At 46.5% G+C, this 26,582-nt stretch overlaps 2 protein-coding genes across 2 annotated transcripts in view; both read left to right on the forward strand.

Annotated features, from left to right (window-relative positions):
* The first annotated feature begins 2,629 nt into the window (after positions 1 to 2,629).
* Positions 2,630 to 17,000, forward strand: ATP5F1A (ATP synthase F1 subunit alpha). Its single transcript, XM_038743654.1, has 12 exons — positions 2,630 to 2,749; positions 6,660 to 6,738; positions 8,174 to 8,343; positions 10,150 to 10,323; positions 10,418 to 10,584; positions 10,694 to 10,842; positions 12,379 to 12,530; positions 12,672 to 12,896; positions 13,042 to 13,149; positions 15,347 to 15,491; positions 16,097 to 16,247; positions 16,781 to 17,000. The coding sequence occupies exons 1-12, from the start codon at positions 2,690 to 2,692 to the stop codon at positions 16,860 to 16,862; spliced, it is 1,662 nt and encodes a 553-aa protein (XP_038599582.1). The 5' UTR covers positions 2,630 to 2,689; the 3' UTR covers positions 16,863 to 17,000.
* Positions 17,001 to 18,210: 1,210 nt separating this feature from the next.
* The window catches only part of PSTPIP2 (proline-serine-threonine phosphatase interacting protein 2), an 81,238-nt gene continuing 72,866 nt past the window's right edge, over positions 18,211 to 26,582 (forward strand). Inside the window, exon 1 of the mRNA XM_038744064.1 lies at positions 18,211 to 18,283. Within this exon, the coding sequence (XP_038599992.1) occupies positions 18,251 to 18,283 (33 nt within the window). The 5' untranslated portion in view covers positions 18,211 to 18,250. The remainder of the gene's footprint in view (positions 18,284 to 26,582) is intronic.

Below are 26,582 nucleotides of genomic sequence, written 5' to 3' on the forward strand. Positions count from 1 at the left end.
CGCCACCTAAAACTCAACATGTCCAAGACTGAACTCCTTGTCTTCCCTCCCAAACCCTGCCCTCTCCCTGACTTTCCCATCTCTGTTGACGGCACTACCATCCTTCCCGTCTCACAAGCCCGCAACCTTGGTGTCACCCTCGACCCCGCTCTCTCATTCACCCCTCACATCCAAGCCGTCACCAAAACCTGCCGGTCTCAGCTCCGCAACATTGCCAAGATCCGCCCTTTCCTCTCCATCCATACCGCTACCCTGCTCATTCAAGCTCTCATCCTGTCCCATCTGGACTACTGCATCAGTCTTCTCTCTGATCTCCCATCCTCGCGTCTCTCTCCACTTCAATCCATACTTCATGCTGCTGCCCGGATTATCTTTGTCCAGAAACGCTCTGGGCATATCACTCCCCTCCTCAAAAATCTCCAGTGGCTACCGATCAATCTGCGCATCAGGCAGAAACTCCTCACCCTGGGCTTCAAGGCTCTCCATCACCTCGCCCCCTCCTACCTCACCTCCCTTCTCTCCTTCTCCAGCCCAACCCGCACCCTCCGCTCCTCCACCGCTGATCTCCTCACCGTACCTCGCTGTCGCCTGTCCCGCCGTCGACCCCCGGCCCACGTCATCCCCCGGGCCTGGAACGCCCTCCCTCTGCCCACCCGCCAAGCTAGCTCTCTTCCTCCCTTCAAGGCCCTGCTGCGAGCTCACCTCCTCCAGGAGGCCTTCCCAGACTGAGCCCCTTCTTTCCTCTCCCCCTCGTCCACCTCTCCATCCCCCCCATCTTACCTCCTTCCCTTCCCCACAGCACCTGTATATATGTATATATGTTTGTACATATTTTTTACTCTATTTATTTTTTTATTTATTTTACTTGTACATGTCTATTCTATTTATTTTATTTTTTTAGTATGTTTGGTTTTGTTCTCTGTCTCCCCCTTTTAGACTGTGAGCCCACTGTTGGGTAGGGACTGTCTCTATATGTTGCCAATTTGTACTTCCCAAGCGCTTAGTACAGTGCTCTGCACATAGTAAGCACTCAATAAATACGATTGATGATGATGATATGTAAATATGACCTTGCAAAATAAAATACATAGAATAGATAGGTACAAGCAAAACAAATAAATAAATAGAGTAATAAATATGTACAGATGTAAATGTGTACATATGTACACATTTAATGCACGTGTAAATATGTACATATGTACATATGACCTTGCAAAATAAAATGAATGGAATAGATAGGTACAAGCAAAATAAATAAATAAATAGAGTAATAAATATGTACATATATGTACACATTTAACACACATGAAAAAATGTACATATGTAAATGTGACCTTGCAAAATAAAATAAATAGAATAGATAGGTACAAGTAAAATAAATAAATAAAGTAATAAATATGTGCATATGTAAATGTGTACATATGTACACATTTAATACACATGTAAATATGTACATATGTAAATATGACCTTGCAAAATAAAATAAATAGAATAGATAGGTACAAGCAAAATAAATAGAGTAATAAGCATGTACATATGTAAATGTGTACATATGTACACATTTAATACACGTGTAAATATGTACATGTGTAAATATGACCTTGCAAAATAAAATAAATAGAATAGATAAGCACAAGCAAAATAAATAAATAAATAAACAGAGCAATAAATATGTACATATGTAAATGTGCACATATGCACACATTTAATACACATGTAAATATGTACATATGTACATATGACCTTGCAAAATAAAATAGAATAGATAGGCACAAGCAAAATAAATAGAGTAATAAATATGTTCATATGTAAATGTGCGCACATGCACACATTTAATACACATGTAAATATGTACATATGTACATATGACCTTGCAAAATAAAATAGATAGGCACAAGCAAAATAGAGTAATAAATATGTACATGTGTAAATGTGCACATATGCACACATTTAATAAGCATGTAAATATGTACATGTGTAAATATGACCTTGCAAACTAAAATGAATAGGATAGGTACAAGTAAAATAGAGTTATATATGTACATATGTAAATGTGTACATATGTACACATTTAATACACATGTAAATATGTAGATATGTAAATATGACCTTGCAAAATAAAATGAATAGAATAGACAGGTACAAGCAAAATAAATAAATAAATAGAGTAATAAATATGTACACATGTAAATGTGTACACATGTACATATTTAATACACGTGTAAATATGTACATGTGTAAATATGACGTTGAAGGTCATCCCTTCCTCGGGAACAGGCCGCGGAGGGGGAGGTGGGGCGGTTCCCCCCGTCATGGCCGCCTCTGGAAAAGGCCCCGGCCAAGGTCTCCGCCCCGAACGGCCGGGCCCCTGAGGGGAGGGGAGAGGGGAAGCTGCGAGCCCACTGTTGGGGAGGGGCCGACTTGTACTTCCCGACCGCTTAGTACAGTGCTCTGCACACAGTAGGCGCTCAATAAATACGATTGATTGATTGACTGACTGATTGATTGATCGAAAAGAGCCATAAACGAGGCGGGAAGGAAGGTGGTCCGAGAGGGAGGCGGGAGGGGAGCGAGTCCATCCGGGTCACGGCGCGGGGGCCGCCTTGACACGCCCGGCGCGGCGGCCATTTTGCGGCAGTCGGTGAGGAGCCGTTGTCGGGCGGCAGGCCGGTGGCGACCAGCTGCGGAGATGTGGTCCGTCCGAGTAGCCGCGGCCCTGGCCCGCGCCCTGCCCCGACAGGCCGGCCTGGTAAGCGGCCCGGGGCGCGGAGCGACGGCGGCCCGGGACTAGGCCTCAGGCCCGGGCTGAGGTGGGGGGGGGGGGAGAGCCGAACCGCCGCCATCTTGGCTGGGCGGCCTGGGCGGCCGGGCCTGGGACGGGGAGACCAGCCCGGGGCTTCGGCCCTGGGCCGGGCACACCCACCCCCCGAGCCCGCCCTGGGGGGCCCAGGGCAGCGGGCCCGAGGCCTCAACGATGGCAACCGCGGCGCAAGGTCGTGGGCGCCCCTTCCCTGCCGGGTGACCTTGGGGGAGTCACTTCACCCCCCCTAAGGGGCCTCGCCTCCCTCGTCGGGAGGAAAGGGCGATTGAGGCCGGGAGCCCCTTAATGCGAATGCCGGTATTTGCTGAGCCCTGACTATGTTCACATAGTAAGCGCTTAATAAATGTCATTGTTATTGTTATTACTATGTACCAAGCACTGCCCTAAGCGCTGGGGTAATAATGGTAGGATTTGTTAAAGTGCTTACCATGTGCCAATCACTGTTCTGATCTCTGCGCTAATAGTAATACTAATTATAGTGATGGTATTTGTTAAGCCCTTAGGTGTGACCTTGGGGGAGTCACTTCACCCCCTAAGGGGCCTCGCTTCCCTCGTCGGGAGGAAAGGGCGGTTGAGGCCGGGAGCCCTTTAATGGGAATGCCGGTATTTGCTGAGCACTGACTATGTTCACATAGTAAGCGCTTAATAAATGCCATTATTCCTGTTGTTATTATGTTCTAAGCGCTGGGTAGTAATCATCAGCGCTTAGAGCAGTGCTTTGCACGTAGTAAGCGCTTAGTAAATGCAATTATTATTATTATTATAGGATTTGTTAAAGTGCTTGCCGTGTGCCAATCACTGTTCTGATCTCTGGGGTAATGATAATACTAATAATAAGGATGGTATTTGTTAAGGCCTTACGTGTGACCTTGGGGGAGTCACTTCACCCCCTTCGGGGGCCTCGCTTCCCTCGTCCGGAGGAAAGGGCGATTGAGGCCGGGAGCCCCTTAATGGGAATGCCGGTATTTACTGAGAGCTGACTATGTTCACATAGTAAGCGCTTAATAAATGCCATTATTATTGTTATTATTATGTGCCAAGCACTGCCCTAAGCGCTGGGGTAATAATCATAGGATTTGTTAAAGTGCTTACCATGTGCCAATCACTGTTCTGATCTCTGGGGTAATGATAATACTAATAATAAGGATGGTATTTGTTAAGGCCTTACGTGTGACCTTGGGGGAGTCACTTCACCCCCTTCGGGGGCCTCGCTTCCCTCGTCCGGAGGAAAGGGCGATTGAGGCCGGGAGCCCCTTAATGGGAATGCCGGTGTTTGCTGAGCGCTGACTATGTTCACATAGTAAGCGCTTAATAAATGCCATTATTCCTGTTGTTATTATGTGCCAAGCACTGCTCCAAGCGCTGGGGTAATCATAGGATTTGTTAAAGTGCTTACCATGTGCCAATCACTGTTCTGATCTCTGGGATAATAATAGTGATGGTATTTGTTAAGCCCTTACGCGTGACCTTGGGGGAGTCACTTCACCCCCTTCGGGGGCCTCGCTTCCCTCGTCGGGAGGAAAGGGCGATTGAGGCCCGGAGCCCCTTAATGGGAATGCCGGTATTTGCTGAGCGCTGACTATGTTTAGCGCTTAGAACAGTGCTTTGCATATAGTACGCGCTTAAGAAATGCCATTATTATTGTTATTATTACGTGCCAAGCACTGCTCTAAGCGCTGGGGTAATAATCATTGGCACAGGGTAAGCACTTTTTAACAAATCCTATCACTGTTCTGATCTCTGGGGTAATAATAATGATGGTATTTGTTAAGCCCTTACTATGTGCCAAGCACCGTTCCGAGCGCAGGGGTAATAATCGTGGGATTTATTAAAGCACTTACCATGTGCCAAGCACTGTTCTAAGCGCAAGGGTAATAATCATGGGATTTGTTAAAGCGCTCACCATGCGCCAAGCACTGTTCTGAGCGCTGGGGTAATAATCAGGGGATTTGTTAAGCGCTGACCATGTGCCAAACACTGTTTTGAGCTCTGAGGTAATAATAATTGTGGTATTTGTTAAGCGCTTACTGTGTGCCAAGCACTCCTCGAAGCGCTGGGGTAATAATCATGGGATTTGTTAAAGCGCTTAACATGTGCCAAGCACTGTTTGGAGTGCCGGGGTAGTAATAATTATGGTATTTAAGCGCGTACTATGTGCCAAGCACTGTTCGAAGCACTGCGGTAATAATATGTAACGAGGGAGAGATAAGTCCAGACTGACCCCTCAGCCGAAGGTCATGGGCCTCTTGTCTGCTGTGTGACCTTGGGTGAGTCACTTCACCCCTCAATGCCTCGCTTCCCTCATCTGGAAAATGGAGATTGAGGCTGTGAGCCCCTTAATAACAATGATGGCATTTGTTAAGCGTTTTACTATGTGCCAAGCGCTGTTCGAAGCGCTGGGATAGATACAAGGTATCCACGTGGGGCTTGCAGTCTAATCCCCATTTTACATATGAGGGAGCAGAGGCACAGTGAAGTGACTAGTGGGACAAGGGCTGTATCCAACCCGATTTGTTTGGATTCATTCATCCATTCAATCGTGTTTATTGAGCGCTTACTGTGTGCAGAGCACAGTACTAAGCGCTTGGAAAGTACAATTCAGCAATAAAGACCGACGGTCCCCGCCCAGAACGGATTTACAATCTAGTGAGGGTGGGGAGGGGAGACTTGGATCCATCCTAGCGCTTAGTACAGTGCCTGGCACATAGGAAGAATTTAGCAGATACCGTAATTGTTATTAAGGTCAGTGGGCCGCATCAGCTCCCCTAGACTGAGCTTTTGGCAGATGGGGAAAGCGTCTGTTTATTCTGTTGAACCTTCCCAAGCACTTAGTACAGTGCTGTGCACATAGTAAGGGCTCAAGAATCACCATAGACTGCCTGACTGCCTCGAGCCCGATCCAAGAAAAAGACAAAGGGAAGTGACCTCTTTATTCAGAAAGTGTGCTCGATCCAAGAAAAAGACAAAGGGAAGTGACCTCTTTATTCAGAAAGTGTGCAAGGTGACCTCCCATCAGCCCTCCCCCCTAAAAAAAGGTAATGGTGGCTTGGGTTTGGTTATTTGGGTTTTTTTTTTTCTTTTTGCTCACAGTAACCCTGTGACAGCTCTACTCCTTGGGAATCATTTTAAGCTGTGTTGAAAGTCATTCCATTTTTCCCATTACCCCCTAGGCTGAGAAGTCAAGGATCTAGTGATTAAGGGAAACGTGGAGCTAGAACCAGTTTAAGCAGTCCTCTTAATATTTATCTTAGTCTCTTAATGGAGCCCAACCCAAATGCACATGGAAACTTGGACAGAAACACTTTTTTAATCCCTTTTTCTGAAAGTACAATTATTTAGACGGATTTTTCTGAGCAGTGGATTACTGTAAAAGAGAACCCCGATGTGCAGTTCAGTATGATTTGTCTCGGGGCCCTGAAGTCCTTGATGGTACTACCAGTATAAGGCCAGAGAAAGACCTGCAAGAAACACCTCTCTGTTAGTGTGAAATAAAATGTACCAGTAAAGCTGTCGGATTTTTGGTAAGTCTGTAATGCCATAAGTAGCCTAGCTTGCAAAGTATTTCCTTAAGGAAGGGCAAAAGTTTGATTCAACCTTGGGTTTTGTGCAAAACATTAATAATATGACTCGAATTAAAAAAAAAATAAATGGCCAGGTGTTAGCGGAACAATAACGCTAACGTCTCCCACTTGATTAATTCACTTGGGAAAGTTCCCCAAAATGAACCTAGTTTTGCACTGATTCAAGCAAATAGCCTGTTGATGCTTAAAATTTGAGTTGTATGAAACTTTTCTACTGGGGAAAAACTCAGGTTTCTAAAAATGTTTTTGGCTGTTAGACTTCCAGAAATGCTTTGGGATCGGCTTTTATTGCAACAAGGAACCTCCACGCCTCCAACGCTCGGCTTCAGAAATCTGGTAGGTAAAAATGCTTGCTTTTACAGCCTGCTTTTAAAGAGCCCTTTAAGGACTTGAGTAGTGTTTACAAGTTGATTCTTCAAATCCAGTAACTGTTACATTAAGTTAATAATGCCTTTGCTTCTAAATGCGCATTGGACCTGTTACCATTGAATGAAAAACTAAAAGTTAGGTGGAGCTCTTTTTTTAAATTGCTTTCTTATCTTTTGTAGGTTACTTCACCTATTCATTTGCTAAACCATTTATCACAGATGTTAGTAAATTAGTTGCTAAAGTTTTATGAATATTTTTACTATTTCTGAGAATTTTGTGGCTTATGGTGATCTCTGCTGTTTCAGTTTTTTAGTGCAAGGCTCTTGAAAAAGTCTTCAGCTTAAAGGCCTATGTTTACTGTTTTTTGATGGTCCTTGTTAAGCACTTACATGCTGAGCATTGGGATAGATGCAAGCAAATCAGGTTGGACACAGTCTGTGCACTGCACCAGACTCACGGCCTTAATCCCCATTTAACACCTGAGGTACCCGAGGCGAAGAGAAGTGACTGGACCAGGGTAATATCGCAGACAAATTGTGGGGTAGGGATTCGATCCCAGGCTCTTCTGGCTCCCAGGCCTGTGCTCTTGCCTCTAGGCCAAGCTACTCCTTTGACTTTGAAAATCAATCACTGCATGCTGGCAGCAGTTGGTTAGTCATATTTCTTCCCTGATTAGATAAAATCTTAAGTCACAAATGATATCTGGCTTTTGGTGCCAACTTGTACTTCCCAAGCGCTTAGTACAGTGCTCTGCACACAGTAAGCGCTCAATAAATACGATTGAGTGAATGGTGGATATTAAGTGCTGGGGTTAACCTCTGTGGAAGAACGGCGCAGGGAGAGGAGGGACCTTAAAAGCTTAAGTGGCTCTGCTTCCACACCTCAAAGAAAATATTTTTTTAAAAATTTCACCAGAGGAAGATCTCAGTAACCCATTGTTTAACAAACCTAGTAGGAAATCATTAATCTTATACCTCTTTTTTGGTACATAGTGAAGATGACAAATAACATCATCAGACTGTATAACAGTAGTTTAGAAACGGGAATAATAACCTAGCCTTCCCATGTCCAGGCTAAATATGCCGTTTGTCAAAGGTTGTTTTTTTTCCTAGTCATTTTGAGACTGGAAACCTCATTTTTATAGAAAGGTGTGCAGGTGGGTCTTAAGAAAGACTGTCTGGAATATTGACTTTTACTCTTAAATTTACATGTAGAACTTGTGGAATGGATTCATATTTCCTTTTCTAGCCATTTCTAACACACATAGGGCCCCACAGTTGCTGAGCTGAGAGTGGAAATATTTGTAATTTTTGGATAGTGTGATTTTTTTTTTTTCCCTCAGTTGATTCACTAAGCTTTCGTATATTCAGAGCTTGCTTTTTTCCCCCCTCCCTCTGAATAGGCACTGCCGAGGTGTCCTCTATTCTTGAGGAGCGTATTTTAGGAGCCGACACCTCTGTGGACCTAGAAGAGACCGGGCGAGTACTGTCTATCGGTGATGGTATTGCTCGTGTACATGGGCTAAGAAATGTTCAGGCAGAAGAAATGGTGGAATTTTCTTCGGGATTGAAGGTAACGTACTCTCCATTTTGAAGTTGTAAGTTTGAATTTTTGTATTTCAGCCACCTTGCAACTGTTGTGGATGTGTTTTCTAGTGTGGTATGTAGCTTGGAACAGGCTGTTTTATTGGAACATATAGTCCCACAATTGTGGAAAATTAGTATTTCCACATTAGTTCATTCATGAATTAAAGGACTATGCACGGCAAAATCTTGGAGTCTAACCATTTCAAGCTTAAAAAGCACTTCGTTTAGTCACAGTAATGAAGAGAAATCCATCCGACGTGTGCAGGCGTTACTAGGAAATAAAAGTTGGCACTACTAGGAACACAAAGTTAAAACCTTTTTCTAATGCTGCCCACTGATAAACTAAGCACAGGAGTCTCAATAGGGTTCTGAACCAGTTTCTTGGTTCAGAGAATTCTTCCTTCCCTTTGTAGGATTCTTTAGCTCTAAGGTTCTGTTCACCTGTTTTTTTACTGGGTTGTGGGGAAATAAAATACTATAGTAAGGTGTGGGGAGATGAGAGAAAATCAAAGTTTTTATGCAGCAAAGGTTGCCACTTACAAATGTAAGATAATAATAAATACTTTACTCCTGGTTACCTCCTTTGTCTTGTGCAGCCCTAATGCCTGCAAAATGACTTTATTCCATCGGTAGATAACCTTTTTAACTTTGTCCCTAGGACGTGGTTATTAGTAGTTCCCCATTTCTGGTTAAGAAAAATGCCTTTTGTGGTATTTACTATGACCAGTAATTATCAGAGATGATTGCTTATCAAATTATCAAAGATGATCACAGTGTTAGACTGTGAGCCCACTGTTGGGTAGGGACTGTCTCTATATGTTGCCAACTTGTACTTCCCAAGCGCTTAGTACAGAGCTCTGCATACAGTAAGTGCTCAATAAATACGATTGATTGATTGATTGCTGGGAATAACAAACTTGTTATTTTCAGCTGCCTACAGTTAAGGTGGCCAGCTGTCTTCCAAACTGGACTACTGTCCTACCGTGAGATCCAGTCTGAAGTATTTCTTGGCATTATACAGATGTTCGAAATGTCCTGGCTTTTTTGGTCTTTGGTCTTGAGATGAGGGACTCGACCAACTCAGTACTGGGTTTGGCAAGCAGTAGCAGAGAAAACTAGGCTTGAAGCTCATAAATATGTCCCTGGACTATGTTGCCATTAGTCATCTCAAAATTGTGATTGCCAGTGGCAACCTGAACCCTAGAAATTTTAATTGAGGCTTGCAGATTAAATTCAGAAGACAAAATACCTGATTTTTGCTCTTCGGTCTTGTCCGCGTCATGTGGTTGACGTGCAGATTATCAGCTCTGAATTAGCGGGCACTCTTGCTAGTCTTTCATGACTGTAAGTCATCTGGTTACGTGAGGCGATCTCGTCTATCTCTCCAGCAAACTTGCCCACGTACTGCCTCTGTCCTGGAACATCCTCCCTTTTCATATCCGACAATTACTTTCCCCACCTTCAAAGCCGTATTGACGACTCATATCCTTCTTTCCCAACTCTCCTTCGTCGCTGTGATTCACCATCCTAGTCCCACTGTACTTATGTACCTGGCCATAATGTATTTGTTTCAGTTAATGTCTGTCTCCTCTAGAAGGTGAGATCGCTGTGGACAGGGAGCGTGTCTGCTGTTCTGTTGTACTTTCCCAGTTGCTTAATACATTGCCCTGCCTACAGTAAACATTCAATTTGTCGATTGAGTGCTTCCCACCAGTCGAACAATAATTTATGTATTTCTGTAATTATGTACCTGTGTGGTTCTTCATAAAATCCGTGGCTTTAATTGTTTCAGGGTATGTCTCTGAACTTGGAACCTGACAATGTTGGCGTTGTGGTATTTGGAAACGACAAGCTGATCAAGGAAGGGGATGTTGTCAAGAGAACCGGGGCCATTGTTGACGTTCCGGTCGGTGAGGAGCTGTTGGGCCGTGTCGTCGACGCGCTGGGTAATGCCATCGATGGAAAGGTAGATGAAAGGAGTAACTGGAGGCTGTCGTTTGGGGTGGTTGTTTCAAACCAAAAGCCGTGTAAGGATGAATAACCGTTCTTTTGTTTTTAAGGGTCCGATTGGTTCCAAAGTCCGGAGGAGAGTTGGGCTGAAAGCCCCTGGCATCATTCCTAGAATCTCTGTGCGTGAGCCCATGCAGACTGGCATTAAAGCTGTGGATAGCTTGGTACCCATTGGCCGTGGTCAGCGTGAGCTGATTATTGGTGATAGACAGACTGGGTAAGGACTTGAGCCAAAACCTGTGCTTCCTCCTCTACTCTGGCACTGTAGAAAGGCTTGACTTGTTTTCATAACTGTTTAAATTGTGATTTCTTGTTTTCTTTTTAAGCAAAACATCTATTGCTATTGACACGATCATTAACCAGAAACGATTTAATGAGGGAACTGACGAAAAGAAGAAACTGTACTGTATCTACGTTGCTATTGGTCAGAAGAGATCTACTGTTGCCCAGTTGGTGAAGAGGCTTACAGATGCAGGTACAGAAGAGTTGGTCTAACAAAAATTTTGTAGTATTGCTGCAGTTAACTTCTTTAGGAGAGTTTTACAAATGAATGTTTCAGTGTTTACCTGCTCAGATGTGAAGTGATATTTTTAGCTTGAAAAGTTTATTGCCCCAAACTAAAAGGCAGAAAAGGCCTTGCCACTTCTGAAGTAATTCGTAGGTCAAAATTCGGTATTTGGAAGGTCTCGAGACCAAATACACCTGGGTACCATTCAGCTTCCCAATATTCTAAATGGTTCCCAGTACTGTTTTAAGAACTTTGAGGTTTTTAGCAGTGACTTGAGTTTCTCTGCATTTTTGAGGCTGAGATTGGTGAGCAAATGACAGCTTGCAGGGTCAAATCCAGCCTGGCTCAGCCCGTCACAGGCAGCTGCTCCCCAGAGCAGTAGTGTGGTGCAGGGAAACGCCTGGCACTCGGAGGCTGTCTTGGAGTCAGGAAGTAGCTGCAGCAGTTTCCCTCTTTTGACCCTGACAGCGAGTAAGATCTTTTCTTATACACCTTAACAAAGTCCATAAATGACCCTCCAGCCTAAATAGTCACCCACCTCTGGTAAAAGATGACTTCATTAGATGAATCATCAGAGAAAGACCTTGATTGGCGGTAATTGAATAGTTTAATGACAGGCTAAAGAAGCCAAACTCTATGGTCACACACCCCCAGATTCATTAATTCAGTCATATTGAGTGCTTACTGTGTGCAGAGCACTCTTTTAAGCGCGTGGGAGAGAATAATCTAACAATAAACAGACACATTCTCTGCCCACAACAGGCTTACTATTTAGGTTGTAAGCTCATTATGGGCAGGGAACGTGCCGGCTAATTCTGTTGTGTTGCAGTCTCCAAGTGCTTCGTACAGGGCTCTGCACGTAGTAAGTGCTCAAATACCATTGCTTGATTAAAGCACTCAACTTGGCACTCTTATTAATTGGTGTTAGGTATTACGTTGCCTTCATTTGAGTGAAATTCTCCAGCAAGTTAATAGTAATTACTGATACTTGTTAGGTGCTTGCTATGTGCCAAGCACTGGGGTAGATACAAGTTAATCAAGTTGAACACAGTCCCTGTCCCACATAGGGCTCACACTCATCATCATCATCATCATCAATCGTATTTATTGAGCGCTTACTATGTGCAGAGCACTGTACTAAGCGCTTGGGAAGTACAAATTGGCAACATATAGAGACAGTCCCTACCCAACAGTGGGCTCACAGTCTAAAAGGGGGACACACTCTTAATCCCCATTTTCCAGATGAGGGAACTGGGGCCCAGAGAAGTGAAGTAACTAGCCCAGGGTCACACAGTTACCACTTGGCAGAGCCAGGATTAGGACCCAGGTCCTCCCAACTCCTAGGCCCAGGGCTCTATCCACCAAACCATGCTGCTTCTGGGGTTCTTTGGCCATGCGTGGGGTTTTTTAGTGCTGAGCGAGCAACTTTTGAGTGAACTTGTTGTCTTAGAACCCGTTTTCTACGAAGTGAATCCCCGACTGAGCACTTTGGTCTCCCTTCAGATGCCATGAAGTACACCATTGTGGTTTCTGCCACTGCATCTGATGCTGCCCCTCTTCAGTATCTGGCACCCTACTCTGGTTGCTCCATGGGGGAATATTTCCGAGACAACGGTAAACACGCCCTGATCATCTATGATGACTTGTCCAAACAGGTGAGTGGAAATGTAGAAATTGAGACCTTGTTTGGAAATGTAGAACTCGAGGCCTTGTTTTGTACGGAGCTGGTGAGGTCTCAGTCGAAGAGAAAATGTAATCGGTGTTTTGTCGTGTCCTACCTTCCCCCCGCACCCTAGGCCGTGGCTTACCGTCAGATGTCCCTGCTGCTGCGGCGTCCTCCGGGCCGTGAGGCCTACCCTGGCGATGTGTTCTACCTGCACTCGCGTCTGCTGGAGAGAGCAGCCAAGATGAACGAAACCTTTGGGGGGGGCTCTCTGACCGCCCTGCCTGTCATCGAAACCCAAGCCGGTGACGTGTCTGCCTACATTCCAACCAACGTCATCTCCATCACCGATGGACAGGTACTTTGAAGTGGTTAAAATCCTGTCTCGTAATTCTCGTGTGGTATTCTGTAGGCCAGAACTCTACACGCTTTTGGTCTTCAAGGGGATGACCCAAGTTCGTTGGTGAAACTTCCCTGAACTTGCTCGTGATATTGTTTTCTAGATCTTCCTGGAAACTGAGTTGTTTTACAAAGGTATCCGCCCCGCCATCAACGTTGGTCTGTCTGTGTCCCGCGTTGGCTCTGCTGCCCAGACCAGGGCCATGAAGCAGGTAATCAAGGAACAGAATTGTAAAATACGCTGCGTCATGAGGGAAAGGTGCCGGGCCGCAAATTTAACCCACATGTGTAAACTCTGCTGGTCTGCCTTGTTATATTCATTCAATCATATTTATTGAGCACTTACTGTGTGCAGAGCACTGTACTAAGTGCTTATATATAACTCCACTGGAATATCTGTATTGGCCAGTGTGTACACTTGGAACCTAAAGCTTCTTGTGGGCAGGGAACTTAACAACTCTTCTGTACTGTACTCTCCCAAGTGCTTTGTACAGTGCTCTGCACACAGTAAGTGCTCAATGAATACCATTGATTTAAGGTTGATGAAGGTATATAAAATACTCCAATTTAGTAGTTTGTGAGTAGATTTAGAGTTTATTAAAGGGAGTGTTCTTAGAATGTATTTTAGAGCTATTGTGGAATGGTTGTGATTTAGAGTACAAGTCCACCAAAATGGAATTAATGTCCTTAGGCCAGAGGAGGCAGCCTTTTTGTATGGAAGATCCAAACAGAATAAAACCTAGAAGCAGCTGGTCCGCCAAAGTGGAACATGTCAACTGCACTTCATTGTGGAAATAGAATTATGGAATAATGTAAGGTTAATGTGTTCTTTTGCAATGTTTTAGTGGGATTTGGGTATAAGGTGAGAGAAAAGGGGAAGGGAAGAGTAAGACATGAAAAAGGTGGGGAAGGAAAGAGTGAGCACAAACATGTTTTGTGGTCTTGGGAAATGGGAAGGGAGAGTGGCAGAGTGGCAAAACGCTATGCTAGATATTTTATTTTCTCACATTCACCCTCCTCCCTGCACCTCTACTACTGAACTCGGGCTCTAGACCTGCCTTGTGTTGTGTAACGAACTTTCTCTTCTGGGTTTGTGGGGAACACAGTCAGTGCCAGGACTTCTGGTCTCTGTCTGTCTCTGTGTGTCTGTCTCTGTCTCTCTCTCTCTCTCTTATTTAAGTGCTTAATACGTGTCAAACACTGTTCTAAATGGCTTGAGGTAGGGTACACATTCATAAGGTCAGATCCAGTTCCTGTCCTGCAAGGGGCTTCGCAGTCTAGGAGGGAGAACAGGTATTTAAGTCCTCATTTTTACAGTTGAAGCCACTGAAGCACAAAGTCAAGTGGCTTGCCCAAGGTCCCACAGTAAGCATTGACGGAGCCAGGATTAGAATCCAGGTCCTCTGATTTCCAGGCCCGTGCTTTTTCCTCTGAGCCACGCTGTTCCTCAGCACACGTGGGATGTAAGCAGAGAGTTACCTTCTTTGCTGGTGGCTGGGACTGGGTGGCAGTGCCGAGGGTTGGGGGCTTGAGCAGCTCTAGCTTGCCCCCTCCTCTAGCAAGAACAGCAGGAACCCCGTCCATCCCCAGGCTGAGGCCCCACCATGGTTCCACCTCATTCGTTTTCCTGCTCAAGGGTGCTGGGTGGACCAACTACTCCTGCCCAGTAAGCTGTGAGAGAAGTGACGTTGTTGCCCTAAGAGTGCAAGAGCTGTGAGAGGCCTGTTTGATTCTCATGTGGTTATTATTAAGAATTGTAATTAATAATCGGTATTTGTTAAGCATCTTTTTTCCCCTAGTAGTGTTTGTAAAGTGCTTACTATGTGCTAAGCACTGTACTAAGTGTTGGGGGGATCCAAGCTAATCAGGTTGGACACAGTCCCTTGTCCCACATAATAATAATAATAATAATAATAGTATTAAGCGCTTACTGTGTGCAAAGCACTGTTCTAAGCACTGAGGAGGTTACAAGGTGATCAGGTTGTCCCTTATGGGGCTCATAGTCTTAATCCCCATTTTACAGATGAGGTAACTGAGGCACAGAGAAGTGAAGTGACTTGCCCAAAGTCACACAGCTGACAAGTGGCGGAGCCGGAATGAGAACCCGGGTCCTTCTGACTCCCAGGCCTGGGCTCCATCCCCTGAGCCGCGCCGCGTCTCCTTTGAGCAAGCCCTCTGTCATTGACCCCTGCCTAAGGCATCTGCTCTATTAAATCTCATTATTTTCTTGGTCAACTTAGTTTTAAGCCAGATCCAATAGCTTACCAAAATAACCATCATTTATAATGAAGTGGAGTGAGAAGTCGGATACTCTCTGGACAGGGACTGGTGAGTTTACTTTGCTCTAAAACGTCTTTTTCTGAGGCTGGCGCTCCACTTAGCTCTGCTTTCACCCTTGTCTGTTGGCAGGTGGCAGGTACCATGAAGCTGGAATTGGCCCAGTACCGGGAAGTGGCTGCTTTTGCTCAGTTTGGTTCTGATCTGGATGCCGCCACCCAACAGCTGCTGAGTCGTGGCGTGCGTCTGACTGAGCTGCTGAAACAAGGACAGTATTGTAAGTTCCTCGGTTACCTCCTCAGGTCCTGGTTTTAGTTAGAGTAATTCATGCCTCCAGTTCTTCCGTGTGGAGGTAACGCTTCCCTTGACTTTCGTTTGAGGGGAAACTCGCGCTATGGCCTGTACACCTCAACAGATGCCGAGTGTCTTCACACGACAACATCACCTCTTATTTTATCCAGGTCGACGTGTGATGGTGGAATAATTCCCTAGTTTCCCAACAGCGTTTGTGAAAGCGCAAGAGAGGTGTCATTCCTATGTTAATCTGTCTGATGTGTCCATTTTAAGCATCAGTTCGCCTTTTAAGAGACTCTACCTTGGAGCGATTTCTTTAGTGATTAGTTCAAGTCTCTGGGGACTCAGTAAACCGTTGGGACCGTCCGTCTCAAAATTAAGGCCTGTTTAAAATAGAACAACAGGGTTGAGATTGTGTTGTACTGCCAGAGTTAGGGTTCATTGGGGAAAATACCTTCACTGAGTACATCGGGGTGATTGGAGAACGTGGAAGCAACAGGCAGCGTTGGCGTGCGTGTTCCTCTCGCATGCATTACCAAAAGATGCGCTTTAATTATGAACCACCACTGACGTGTTTTGTGTTTTCAGCTCCCATGGCAATTGAAGAGCAAGTTGCAGTCATCTACGCCGGTGTAAGAGGATATCTCGACAAATTGGAGCCCAGCAAAATCACAAAATTTGAGAGTGCTTTCTTGGCTCACGTCATCAGCCAGCACCAGGCCCTGCTGGGCAACATCAGGTATAAACACGTATTCAGATCGTATCTCTGGAGAATTCTGTTGTGGGTAAAATCAGATGTCTGCATTGCTTCGCTATTCTATTGCATAGGGCAGTCAGTAGGCACGGGGTGGAGTGGCAGGTTTGTGACAGACTGAAAAGGAGATTGTGAAAAGAAGTTGTAATTGAAGCTTGTAAAATCATGGAAGGGTTGCCCAGAGCCAACACAACCGCTTATCAAATCCCCCAGCACTGGGACCTAATAAAGGTGTCAAGCCAGAGAAACCCCATCTCCATTCAGCGGGTAGTAAGCGGAACTCAGGAAGTCGTGCAGGGTGAAAGAGACCAGATTCGGGATGGGTTTGGCTAAATCCATAGGCGAGAGGTCCGTAGGGCTACTAAAAAACACATCTGAGGGATCGAATGGTTCCTCTGTAACAAAGAAGGATTTCAGGGAGGTTCAGGAGACCCCTTGGGCAACTCTCTCAGAGGGATGCTAATACAGGGCGGTGAAGCAGAGTTTGCTGTTCATTCTAAACTTCTCTTTGCAAACAGGACTGATGGAAAGATCTCAGAACAGTCCGATGCAAAGCTGAAGGAGATCGTCACCAACTTCCTGGCTGGTTTTGAAGCTTAAACTCCCACAGGTTGGCGTCCCGTGGCAGTTGGTCATTGTGCTAGTGATTCGGTTCCACTCGACATAGGACTTGAAAAAAGCACGAGTGCTTTAAATGTACAGAAATCTCGTCGAAAATAAAGGTTCCGTGTTAATGTGTGTGTTGTCCCCCGGCTGTCATTGAAGGGGCGGATGTATCAGCGAACATGAGATCGCAGCGTTTAGCAGTGGGGGGCATTCCTTGGAATGAGTTTTTGTGATGGCCCAGTGCTTTGCACATAGTGCTTAATAAATGCCATTATTATTATTATATGACCATCTGGTTTAGCAGGAAGCGCTTCCTGTGTGCAGAGCACCATCCTCATCGTCAGTGGTATTTATGGAGCACTTACTGGAGAAGCAGTGTAGTTCATTGGAAAGAGCGCGGGCTTGGGGGTCAGAGGTCATGGGTTCTAATCCTGGCTCCGCCACTGGTCAGCAGTGTGACTCTGGGCAAGTCACTTCACTTCCCTGGGCCTCAGTTCCCTCATCTGTAAAGTGGGGATGAAGACTGTGAGCCCCATGTGGGACAACCTGATGACCTTGTATCCCCCTGGTGCTTAGAACGGTGCTTGGCACGTAGTAAGCATTTAACAAATCAATCAATCAATCGTATTTATTGAGCGCTTACTTTGTGCAGAGCACTGTACCAAGTGCTTGGGAAGTACAAGTTGGCAACATATAGAGACGGTCCCTACCCAACAGTGGGTTCACAGTCTAAATACAAAATTTCTGTACAGTCTTGCAATCTTGTAACAATCTTGCCAGCAATAGACAAAACACAACCACCTGAGCCGTACTAATAAAAACAAAAGCTTCTTGTAAGAAGCTGAAAAATATCCTTTGTTATGCTCTGTAAAAAAGTAAAACAAGGGACAGCTCGACAGGATATTCACGCCTGGTATACAGTCCCATTAACTTAATCTTGTCCTTCAAAAGTATTTTCCGGCCCGAGCCAAGTTCTAGGTCTGCGAATGCCATTATTATTATTATGTAGGGATCACTGTATCCCCCCACAAGTGCTTACACTGGTGACGGGGTGGGGGGGGGAGGGATTTGGTTTTGTTGTCTGTCTCCCCCTTCTAGACTGTGAGCCCGCTGTTGGGTAGGGACCGTCTCTATATGTTAGTCCAGTGCTCTGCACACAGTAAGAGCTCAATAAATCCGGTTGAATGAATGAATGGAGCCTGGTTGGGGTGGGGACGGGCAGGAGTGGGCGAGTTGTGGGCGGGGACGGCTGGGGACGCGGAGGGTGGTGGGCGGGGCTGGCAGGGGGAGGGGCTCACTCTCCCTCGCTCAGTTAGTTACACGCTGCGTCGCCTGGTCACTGGTCGGTCCCGTCCCGTCCCGTCCCTTCCCGTCGGCTGGTCATGAAGGGGGCACCGTTCAAGGACAACTTCTGGGTAAGGCGGAGGCCGGGGAGCATCGCCGCCTCGCCGCTCAGTACGCTGCCCGGCACGTAGTAGGCGCCTAAGGAATTCAGGAAGAGCAGCGCGGCGGGGTGGGCAGAGCCCGGGCGTGGGGGGCGGGCCGGGAGGAGCCCCCGGACCTCATCCCGTCCCCGGGGCGGCCGGGCCCGGGGGAAACCTCCGAGGGCAGAGACGGGGGCAGAGGGGGAGAGAGAGAAAGAGAGGAAAGGAAAGGAGAGGGAGAAAGGGAGAGAGGAAAAGGGAGAGGGAGAAAGAGGGAGAGAGGAAAGGAAAGGAGAGGGAGAAAGGGAGAGAGGAAAAGGGAGAGGGAGAAAGAGGGAGAGAGGAAAGGAAGGGAGAGGGAGAAAGAGGGAGAGAGGAAAGGAAGGGAGAGGGAGAAAGAGGGAGAGAGGAAGGGAGAGGGAGAAAGAGGGAGCGAGGAAAGGAAGGGAGAAAGGGAGAGAGGGAGAGGGAGAAAGGGAGAGAGAAAAGGAAGGGAGAGGGAGAAAGAGGGAGAGAGGAAAGGGAGAAAGGGAGAGAGGAAAGGAAGGGAGAGGGAGAAAGAGGGAGAGAGGAAAGGAAGGGAGAGGGAGAAAGAGGGAGAGAGGAAAAGGGAGAGGGAGAAAGGGAGAGAGGAAAGGAAGGGAGAGGGAGAAAGAGGGAGAAAGGAAGGGAGAGGGAGAAAGGGAGCGAGGAAAGGAAGGGAGAAAAGGAGAGAGGGAGAGGGAGAAAGGGAGAGAGAAAAGGAAGGGAGAGGGAGAAAGAGGGAGAGAGGAAAGGGAGAAAGGGAGAGAGGAAAGGAAGGGAGAGGGAGAAAGAGGGAGAGAGGAAAGGAAGGGAGAGGGAGAAAGAGGGAGAGAGGAAAAGGGAGAGGGAGAAAGAGGGAAAAGGAGAGAGGAAAAGGGAGAGGGAGGATGGAAAGACTGAGCCCCCTTGTTCCTCTACCCCTCCTCCCCCTCCCCCCCTGCTTTACCTCCTTCACCTCCCCACAGCACCTGTGTATGTGTATATATGTTTGCATTTATTTATTACTCTATTTTACTTGTACATGTTTATTCTATTTATTTTATTTTGTTAATATGTTTTGTTGTCTGTCTCCCCCTTCTAATAATAATAATAATGATGGCATTTATTAAGCACTTACTATGTGCAAAGCACTGTTCTAAGCTCTGGGGAGCTTACAGGGTGATCAGGTTGTCCCACGGGGGCTCACAGTCTTAATCCCCATTTTACAGATGAGGTAACTGAGGCACAGAGAAGTGAAGTGACTTGCTCAAAGTCACACAACTGACAATTGGTGGAGCCTGGATATTAACCCATGACCTCTGACTCCAAACCCCGTGCTCTTTCCACTGAGCCACGCTGCTTCTTCTAGACTGTGAGCCCGCTGTTGGGTAGGGACCGTCTCTACATGTTGCCAACTTGTACTTCCCAAGCGCATAGTACAGTGGTCTGCACACAGTAGGTGCTCAATAAATACAATTGAATGAATGAATGAGAGAGAAAGGGGGAGAAAAAAGGAGGTGGAGAGAATGTGTGTCAGGGGGGTGGAGGTGGCAGCAGTGAACTGAAGTGAGCAGGTTTGGGTTTTCTTTATTAATAATAATATAATAATGTTGGTATTTGTTAAGCATGTATTATGTGCTTAACACTGTTCTAAGCACTGGGGTCGATACAAGGCAATCAGGTTGTCCCACGTGGGGCTCACAGTCTTCATCCCCATTTTATAGAGGAGGTAACTGAGGCCCAGAGAAGTGAAGTGACTTACCCAAGGTCACACAGATGACAAGTGGAGGTGTCAGGATTAGAACCCACGACCTCTTACTCCCAAGCCCGGGCTCTTGCTTTCCACTAAGCTACGCTGCTTCTCAAATCTATTCTTCTAGGAATAGCTTTCAACTGGTTCTCTACAGGTCTCCAAGAATCTCCTTGCTGTCTTTCTTGCTTTTTTCCGCTCCAGAGCATTGTACTAAGCGTTTTGGGAAAGTACACCGTGGCAATATACAGTGACATTCCCTGCCCACATAATCATTCCTAGGGAAAGAATCCCCGGCTCTGGAAGAAGGCATCGCTGATCATTCGTTCAATCAGTGGTATTTATTGAGTGCTTACTGTGCTAAGGGCTTGGGAAAGTTTAAAGCTAGGAGCCCTCATGCCGCAGCTTCCTCTTTTTCCTCCCCCTTCTCCTTTTTCTTCTCTTTTTTCTCCTCCTCCTCTTCTTTCTCCTCCTCTTTTTTCTCCTCATCCTCTTCTTTCTCCTCCTTCTTCTTTTCCTCTTCTTCCTCCTCCTTCTCCTCCTTCTTTTCCTCTTCTTCCTCCTCCTTCTCCGCCTTCTTTTCCTCTTCTTCCTTCTCCTCCTTCTTGTCCTCTTCCTCCTCCTCCTCCTGCTGCACTCCCTTCTTGTCCCCTACTCCCAGGCCCTCTGGACCCAAGAGCCTCTCCGGACAGTCAGATGGACTACTGTATTCATTCATTCATTCACTCAATCAATCGTATTTATTGAGCGCTTACTGTGTGCAGGGCACTGGACTAAGCGCTTGGGAAGTACAAGTCGGTAACATATAGAGACGGTCTTTACGCTATTGTACTCTCTCAAGTGCTTAGTACAGTGCTCTGCACTCAGTAAGCGCTCAGTTATTGCTGTACTGTACTTTCCAAGGGCTTAGTACAGTGCTCTGCACACAGTAAGCACTCAATAAATACGATTGAATGAATGAATATTAATTATTGTAGTAATGATGGTAATAATGATAGTATTTAATTGCTTTCTGTAACCTAAGCATTATTGAAAGCACTGGGGTGGGTGTAGTCCTCTAGGCTGTAAGCTCCTTGCGGGGAGGGTGTGTGTCTATTGTTGTATTGTACTCTCCCAAGCGCTTAGCACAGTGCTCTGCACACAGTAAGCACTCAATAAATGCGATTGAATGAATGAATAAATAAATACGATTGGATGAATGAATGAGTGAACAGGCAGCCAGGCCGAGCCCCGGGAAGGCCGAGTTTAGCCCACGGGGGGCAGCTGCCATGTCCGGGCATATCTGCAGCTCACCCGCCCTGGTGATCCTCGCCTTCGGGCTGCCTGTCCCCTATTAGCCCCATGTGCCGGCTTCATCGTAACACCGATGATGTTTCCTAATGCTTACACTGTGCAAAACGCCGCTCCAAGTGCCGGGGGAGGTGCGCAACATAAGCAGATGGGATCCAGTCCCTGCCCGCCTAGGGCTCACCTTCGACATGGGTGGGAGAACAGTCACTGAGACCCTGTTTTGCAGATGAGGAAAGTAAGGCACAGAGAAGTTAAGTGATTTGCCCAAGGTTGCACAGCAGGCCATTGGCGGGGCTGGGATTAGAACCCAGGTTCTTCGACTCCCAGATCTGGGCTCTGTCCCCTGGGCTGTGCTGATTCCCCGATGATAGGCTCAAAGGTACTTCTTTGCCCATCTGTACATTGTGTCTGTAGCTTCCAATTTCCATGCTTCCAAATCTGATTCCCAGGGATATGCTTTAAGAGGATTAAAAAAAAAAAATTTCACGCAGTCTGAGTTGACAATCTCCAGACTGACCATGTTTATAGTTACTAATTAAATAATGATGATCGTTAGATTTGGGTATTTACCCTCGTAAAATTCAGCCTGATAGGATCTCTGTTGTCCTGAACGGGAAACTGAGGCTCAGTTAGGGGGATGGGCAGGGGCAGACCAATCTGCAGTAGGGAGGAGGAAGAGTAGAGTGTCCTGAGTTGTGAACCTGGGGTTGATTCTCTCTCTCCTCTCACCCCCGACCCGACACCCCCCCCCTTTTTTTTTTTTTTTTTACAGGGATAGGGAAGTGGAAAAGGGCCAGCCATGCTAAAGTAGAAACTACAGAAAAATTAAAAACTTTGGTACTGGCAGTTGGGTTCTAGAGGAAAATGAAGGGGCAGAAATCCCTCAGGAGCCAGCTGGCAACCTCTTCTCCCTCATGTTTTCCAAAGGCCAAAATGTTGTTAGCCAGGGAAATGGAGATTGGTGAAATTTAGACTTCTATTTCCCATCATGAGCTTGGGGATATAATAATAGTAATTATGTTATTTAAGCGCTTACTGTGGGCTGAGCACTGTTCTAAGTGGTAGGGTAGATACAAGGTCATCAGGTTGTCCCACATGGGGCTCACAGTCTTCATCCCCATTTTACAGATGAGGTAACTGAGGCACAGAGAAGTGAAGTGGCTTGCCCAAGGTTACATAGCACACAGGTGGCGGAGGAGGGATTAGAACCCTCGTCCTCTGACTCCCAAGCCCATGGTATTTCCACAAAGCCACGCTGCTTCTCGATATCTTGAGTGAGTGTTCACGGAGTTGCTCCTGGGGACTAAACTGCGATGAAAGTCTTACTTCCTAAGAGGTAATTCATACATTCGCAATTCCAGTCACAAGTGGAATCCCCAAGGACGGACTTAAAATGGAGGATAAAAGGAGATGGAGAGTCACCTAGAGGGTCAAAGACTGAAGTATGTTTTGGTGGCACTTTTGCCAGGGGCGAAAGGCAGAGGGTAAATAGGACTGGAGGGGGGAAGTGGTTAGGAGCTGTGTGTCTTGAGTGTTTCTGAGGCTTGTCATCCCCGCAGACTTCAACCTTGAAACAAGGAACATCTGAACATGCTCAGTGTCTGGGTCATTTCTGGGGTGCTGACAGATGGCTAAGTTAGCGTCCTCTTCCTCTCAGGGTCCTGACAAGTGTTAGTACCGATGGTAGAAAATAGCAGAGGAAAAGAGCAGAGAAGCCACGTGCCTTGGGGGAAAGAGCCTGGGCTTGGGGGCCGGGTCATGGGTTCTAGTCCCGGCTCCACCACTGGTCAGCTGTGTGACTCTGGGCAAGTCACTTAACTTCTCTGGGCCACAGTTACCTCATCTGTAAAATGGGGATGAAGACTGTGAGCCCCAGGTGGGACAGCCTGATTACCTTGAATCTCCCCCCAGTGCTGAGAACGGTGCTTGGCACATGGTAAGCGCTTAACAAATATCATTATTATTATTACTGTTATTATTATTAAAAGGCCCTTTCAGTGGAGAGACTGTGAGGAAGCCAAAAGTGGGCCGGGGGCGAAGCAGGTGAGCCAAAGTTGCTTAAGGGATGTTACCAATCCCTTAAACCACCTTGGACGCCACTGCCTGATGAAAACACTCAACTGACACCCAATCCACCCAAATCTATTATGAAACACGTTTCTCAGAGCCCCGGTGTAAGAGCTGCCAGCTTCCGGACTTGATAGCGGACGTCCCAATCCAACTCCAACCAACCCATTTCTGCCCAGTCACTTGCACCCTGGTGTGGTGTCCCGGGAAGTCAGGGAGCGTTCCACATATCCGGACAGAGTCTGAGGGAAAATATTGCACGTGGTAAAAATAGTTTGGGTTTTCCATCTTGGCTGAGTCACCAGCCATGCACGGTGTGAGAGTGGAGGTGAAGGAGTTTAGATGTCCCAAGGGTTCAGGGGTTTATAGAATGTCACTTTTTTGTTGTTGTAGTCTACTTTCCCCAGCGCTTAGTACAGTGCTCTGCTTACAGTAAGCTCTCAATAAGTACAGCTGAAAGAATAGACCTCCTCAGAGCACTTCCTTAGGCTCTGATCAGCCTCAAAATCCAGTGGGGACCAGGCTGGGCATTCATGTTGTTAGTACAGTACTTACGCGGAGTTTACGTAATGTGTAGTCAAACAGCCTGCTAAAAATCAGAGCCTACACTTTCTCCTCCAGTTGAGGATTGAATTTAAACTGTGTAAATATTTCCAAAAGGTTTGGGTTTTTTTAAAAAATGGTATTTAAGGGCTATGTGCCAGGCACCATAGTAGATAAAAGGTAATCAGTTTGGACAAAATCCCTGGCCCACATGGGGCTCATAGTCTCGATCCCCGTTTTACTGATGGGATTACTAAGGCACAGTGAAGCGACTTGCTCAAGGTCACCCAGCAGACAAGTGGTGGAGCAGGTTCTTCCTGATTCTCCAGCCTGTGGTCTATCCACTAGACCACACTGCTTCTCGAAGCTGACAGGGTAATAGTGGGCAGTCTTTTCAAGATTGAGGAAGCTAGAGATTTACCTGCCACCTGTTCTGTCCCCCAGAACTCTTGAACCCACGAGGACGGTGATCTTACTTTGCCAGGGGAGCAGGTGCCTCTAGACCGTAAGCTCCTGCAGGTGGGGAATGTGCCTATCGTACTCTCCCAAGTGCTTAGCAAAGTGCTCTGCACACAGGAAGCGCTCAGTAAATCACTCTCCATCTCCTCGCCCCCTCCTACCTCACTTCCCTTCTCGCCTTCTACAGCCCAGCGCGCATCCTCCGCTCCTCTGCTGCTGCTAACCTCTTCACTGGGCCTCATTTTCGCCTGTCCCGCCGTCAACCCCCGGCCCACATCCTTCCTCTGTCCTGGAATGTCCTCCCTCCACACATCCGCCAAACTAGCTCTCTTCCCCCCTTCAAAACCCTATTGAGAACCCACCTCATCCAGGAGGCCTTCCCAGACTGATTCCCCTCTTTCCTCTGCTCCTCCTCTCCTCCCCATCGCCTCTACTCCCTCCCTCTGCTCTACCCCCTTCCCCGCCCCACAGTACTTGTGTATATTTGTACATATTTATAACTATTTTATTAATGATGTGTATATACCTATAATTCTATTTATCTATTTTGATGTTATTGATGTTATTGTTTTGTTTTGTTGTCTGTCTTCCCCCTTCTAGACTGTGAGCCCGTTGCTGGGCAGGGATTGTCTCTATCTGTTGCCAAATTGTACTTTCCACGCGCTCGGTACAGCGCTCTGCACACAGGAAGCACTCAATAAATGTGATTGATTGAATGAATGACTGCCGGATTGAGAACCTGGGTTTTTCAGCATATCCACTTCCTGCCGGGCTATGAAGAGGCTGCCCAGCTGGACCAGGACCAGTTGTGCTCAGCCCCCCAAAACAGCTGATTAGCTGAGAGTGTGAGGGGCCCAGTCCAACAGGAGGCTTTGGGCAGACAGGATTTATCATTCATTCATTCAGTTGTATTTATTGAACGCTTGCTTATTGGGTGCAGAGCACTGTACTAAATGCTTGGAAAGTACCTGAGCGCTTACTGTATGCAGGGCACTGTACTAAGTGCTTGGGAAAGTACAATACAACAATAAACTGTGACATTCCCTGCCCACAACGAGCTTATAGTTTAGAAAGAGGGAGACAGACGTCCATACAAATAAATAAATGACAGGTAGTTGCCTAAGTGCCGTGGGGCTGGGACGGGGGGAGAGCAAAGGGAGCGAGTCAGGACAATGCAGAAGGGAGTGGGAGATGAGGAAAAGTGGGGTTTAATCTGGGAAGTCTGGGTTACGATCCCGGCTCCACTACGTGTCTGCCGTGTGACCTTGGGCCAGTCACTTGCCGTCTCTGGGCCCTAGTTACCTCCTCTGTAAAATGGAGATCAAGACTGTGAGCCCCAAGGGGGACAGGGGCTGTGTCCAACCCGATTTGCTTGTATCCACCCCAGCGCTTAGTACAGTGTCTGACCCATAGTAAGTGCTTAAGAAATACCATAGTTATTATTGTTACACTTTTAGTGTGGCCATTGATTGCACTGGAGAATCCCACATCCTGCGTTCCCAGCCCTGGTACCTGATTTTTGTTCCTTTACAGAAATAATTTTTTTTAAGGAAGTACACACATGATAAGGTTCCTTGCAGACATTCACAGAAGCTATGTAAGTGCTGAGGAAGTCTCAGTGTGGGCTCCTGACCCCCTCCATTGCTCCAGAACTTTTGTGGTTTTATTTTTTATGGTAGTTAAGCGCTTACTGTGTGCCAGGTATTATATTAAGTGCTGTTGTAGATACGAAGTTGGACCCAGTACATGACCCCCATGGGGCTCAAAATCTTAGTCCCCATTTTACAGATGAGGTAACTGAGGTTGATAGAAGCTAAGTGACTTTCCCGAGATCACACAGCAGACCAGTGGCAGAGCTGGGATTAGAATCCAGGTCCTCTGAGTCTCGGGTCTGTGCATGTTCCGATCTTCTCTCCCTCCATCCCCGCTCAGTTTCCTTTAAGCACAAATGTTACTTCCAAACCATGGGATTTGGCATCAGGAGCCGAAATGTAGCAAGACTGACCATTTAAAATAAAAAATACTGGACATAAAGCCATAGGCTTTAGCGCTTAGTAACAATAATAATAATGTTGGTGTTTGTTAAGCGCTTACTACGTGCCAAGCAGTGTGCTAAGCACTGAGCACAGTATCCTGTGCACTGTAATTCCATTGATTGATAATAATAATTGTGGTATT

The sequence above is a fragment of the Tachyglossus aculeatus genome, chromosome 3, assembly GCF_015852505.1.
Source record: "Tachyglossus aculeatus isolate mTacAcu1 chromosome 3, mTacAcu1.pri, whole genome shotgun sequence".
Lineage (NCBI taxonomy): Eukaryota > Metazoa > Chordata > Mammalia > Monotremata > Tachyglossidae > Tachyglossus > Tachyglossus aculeatus.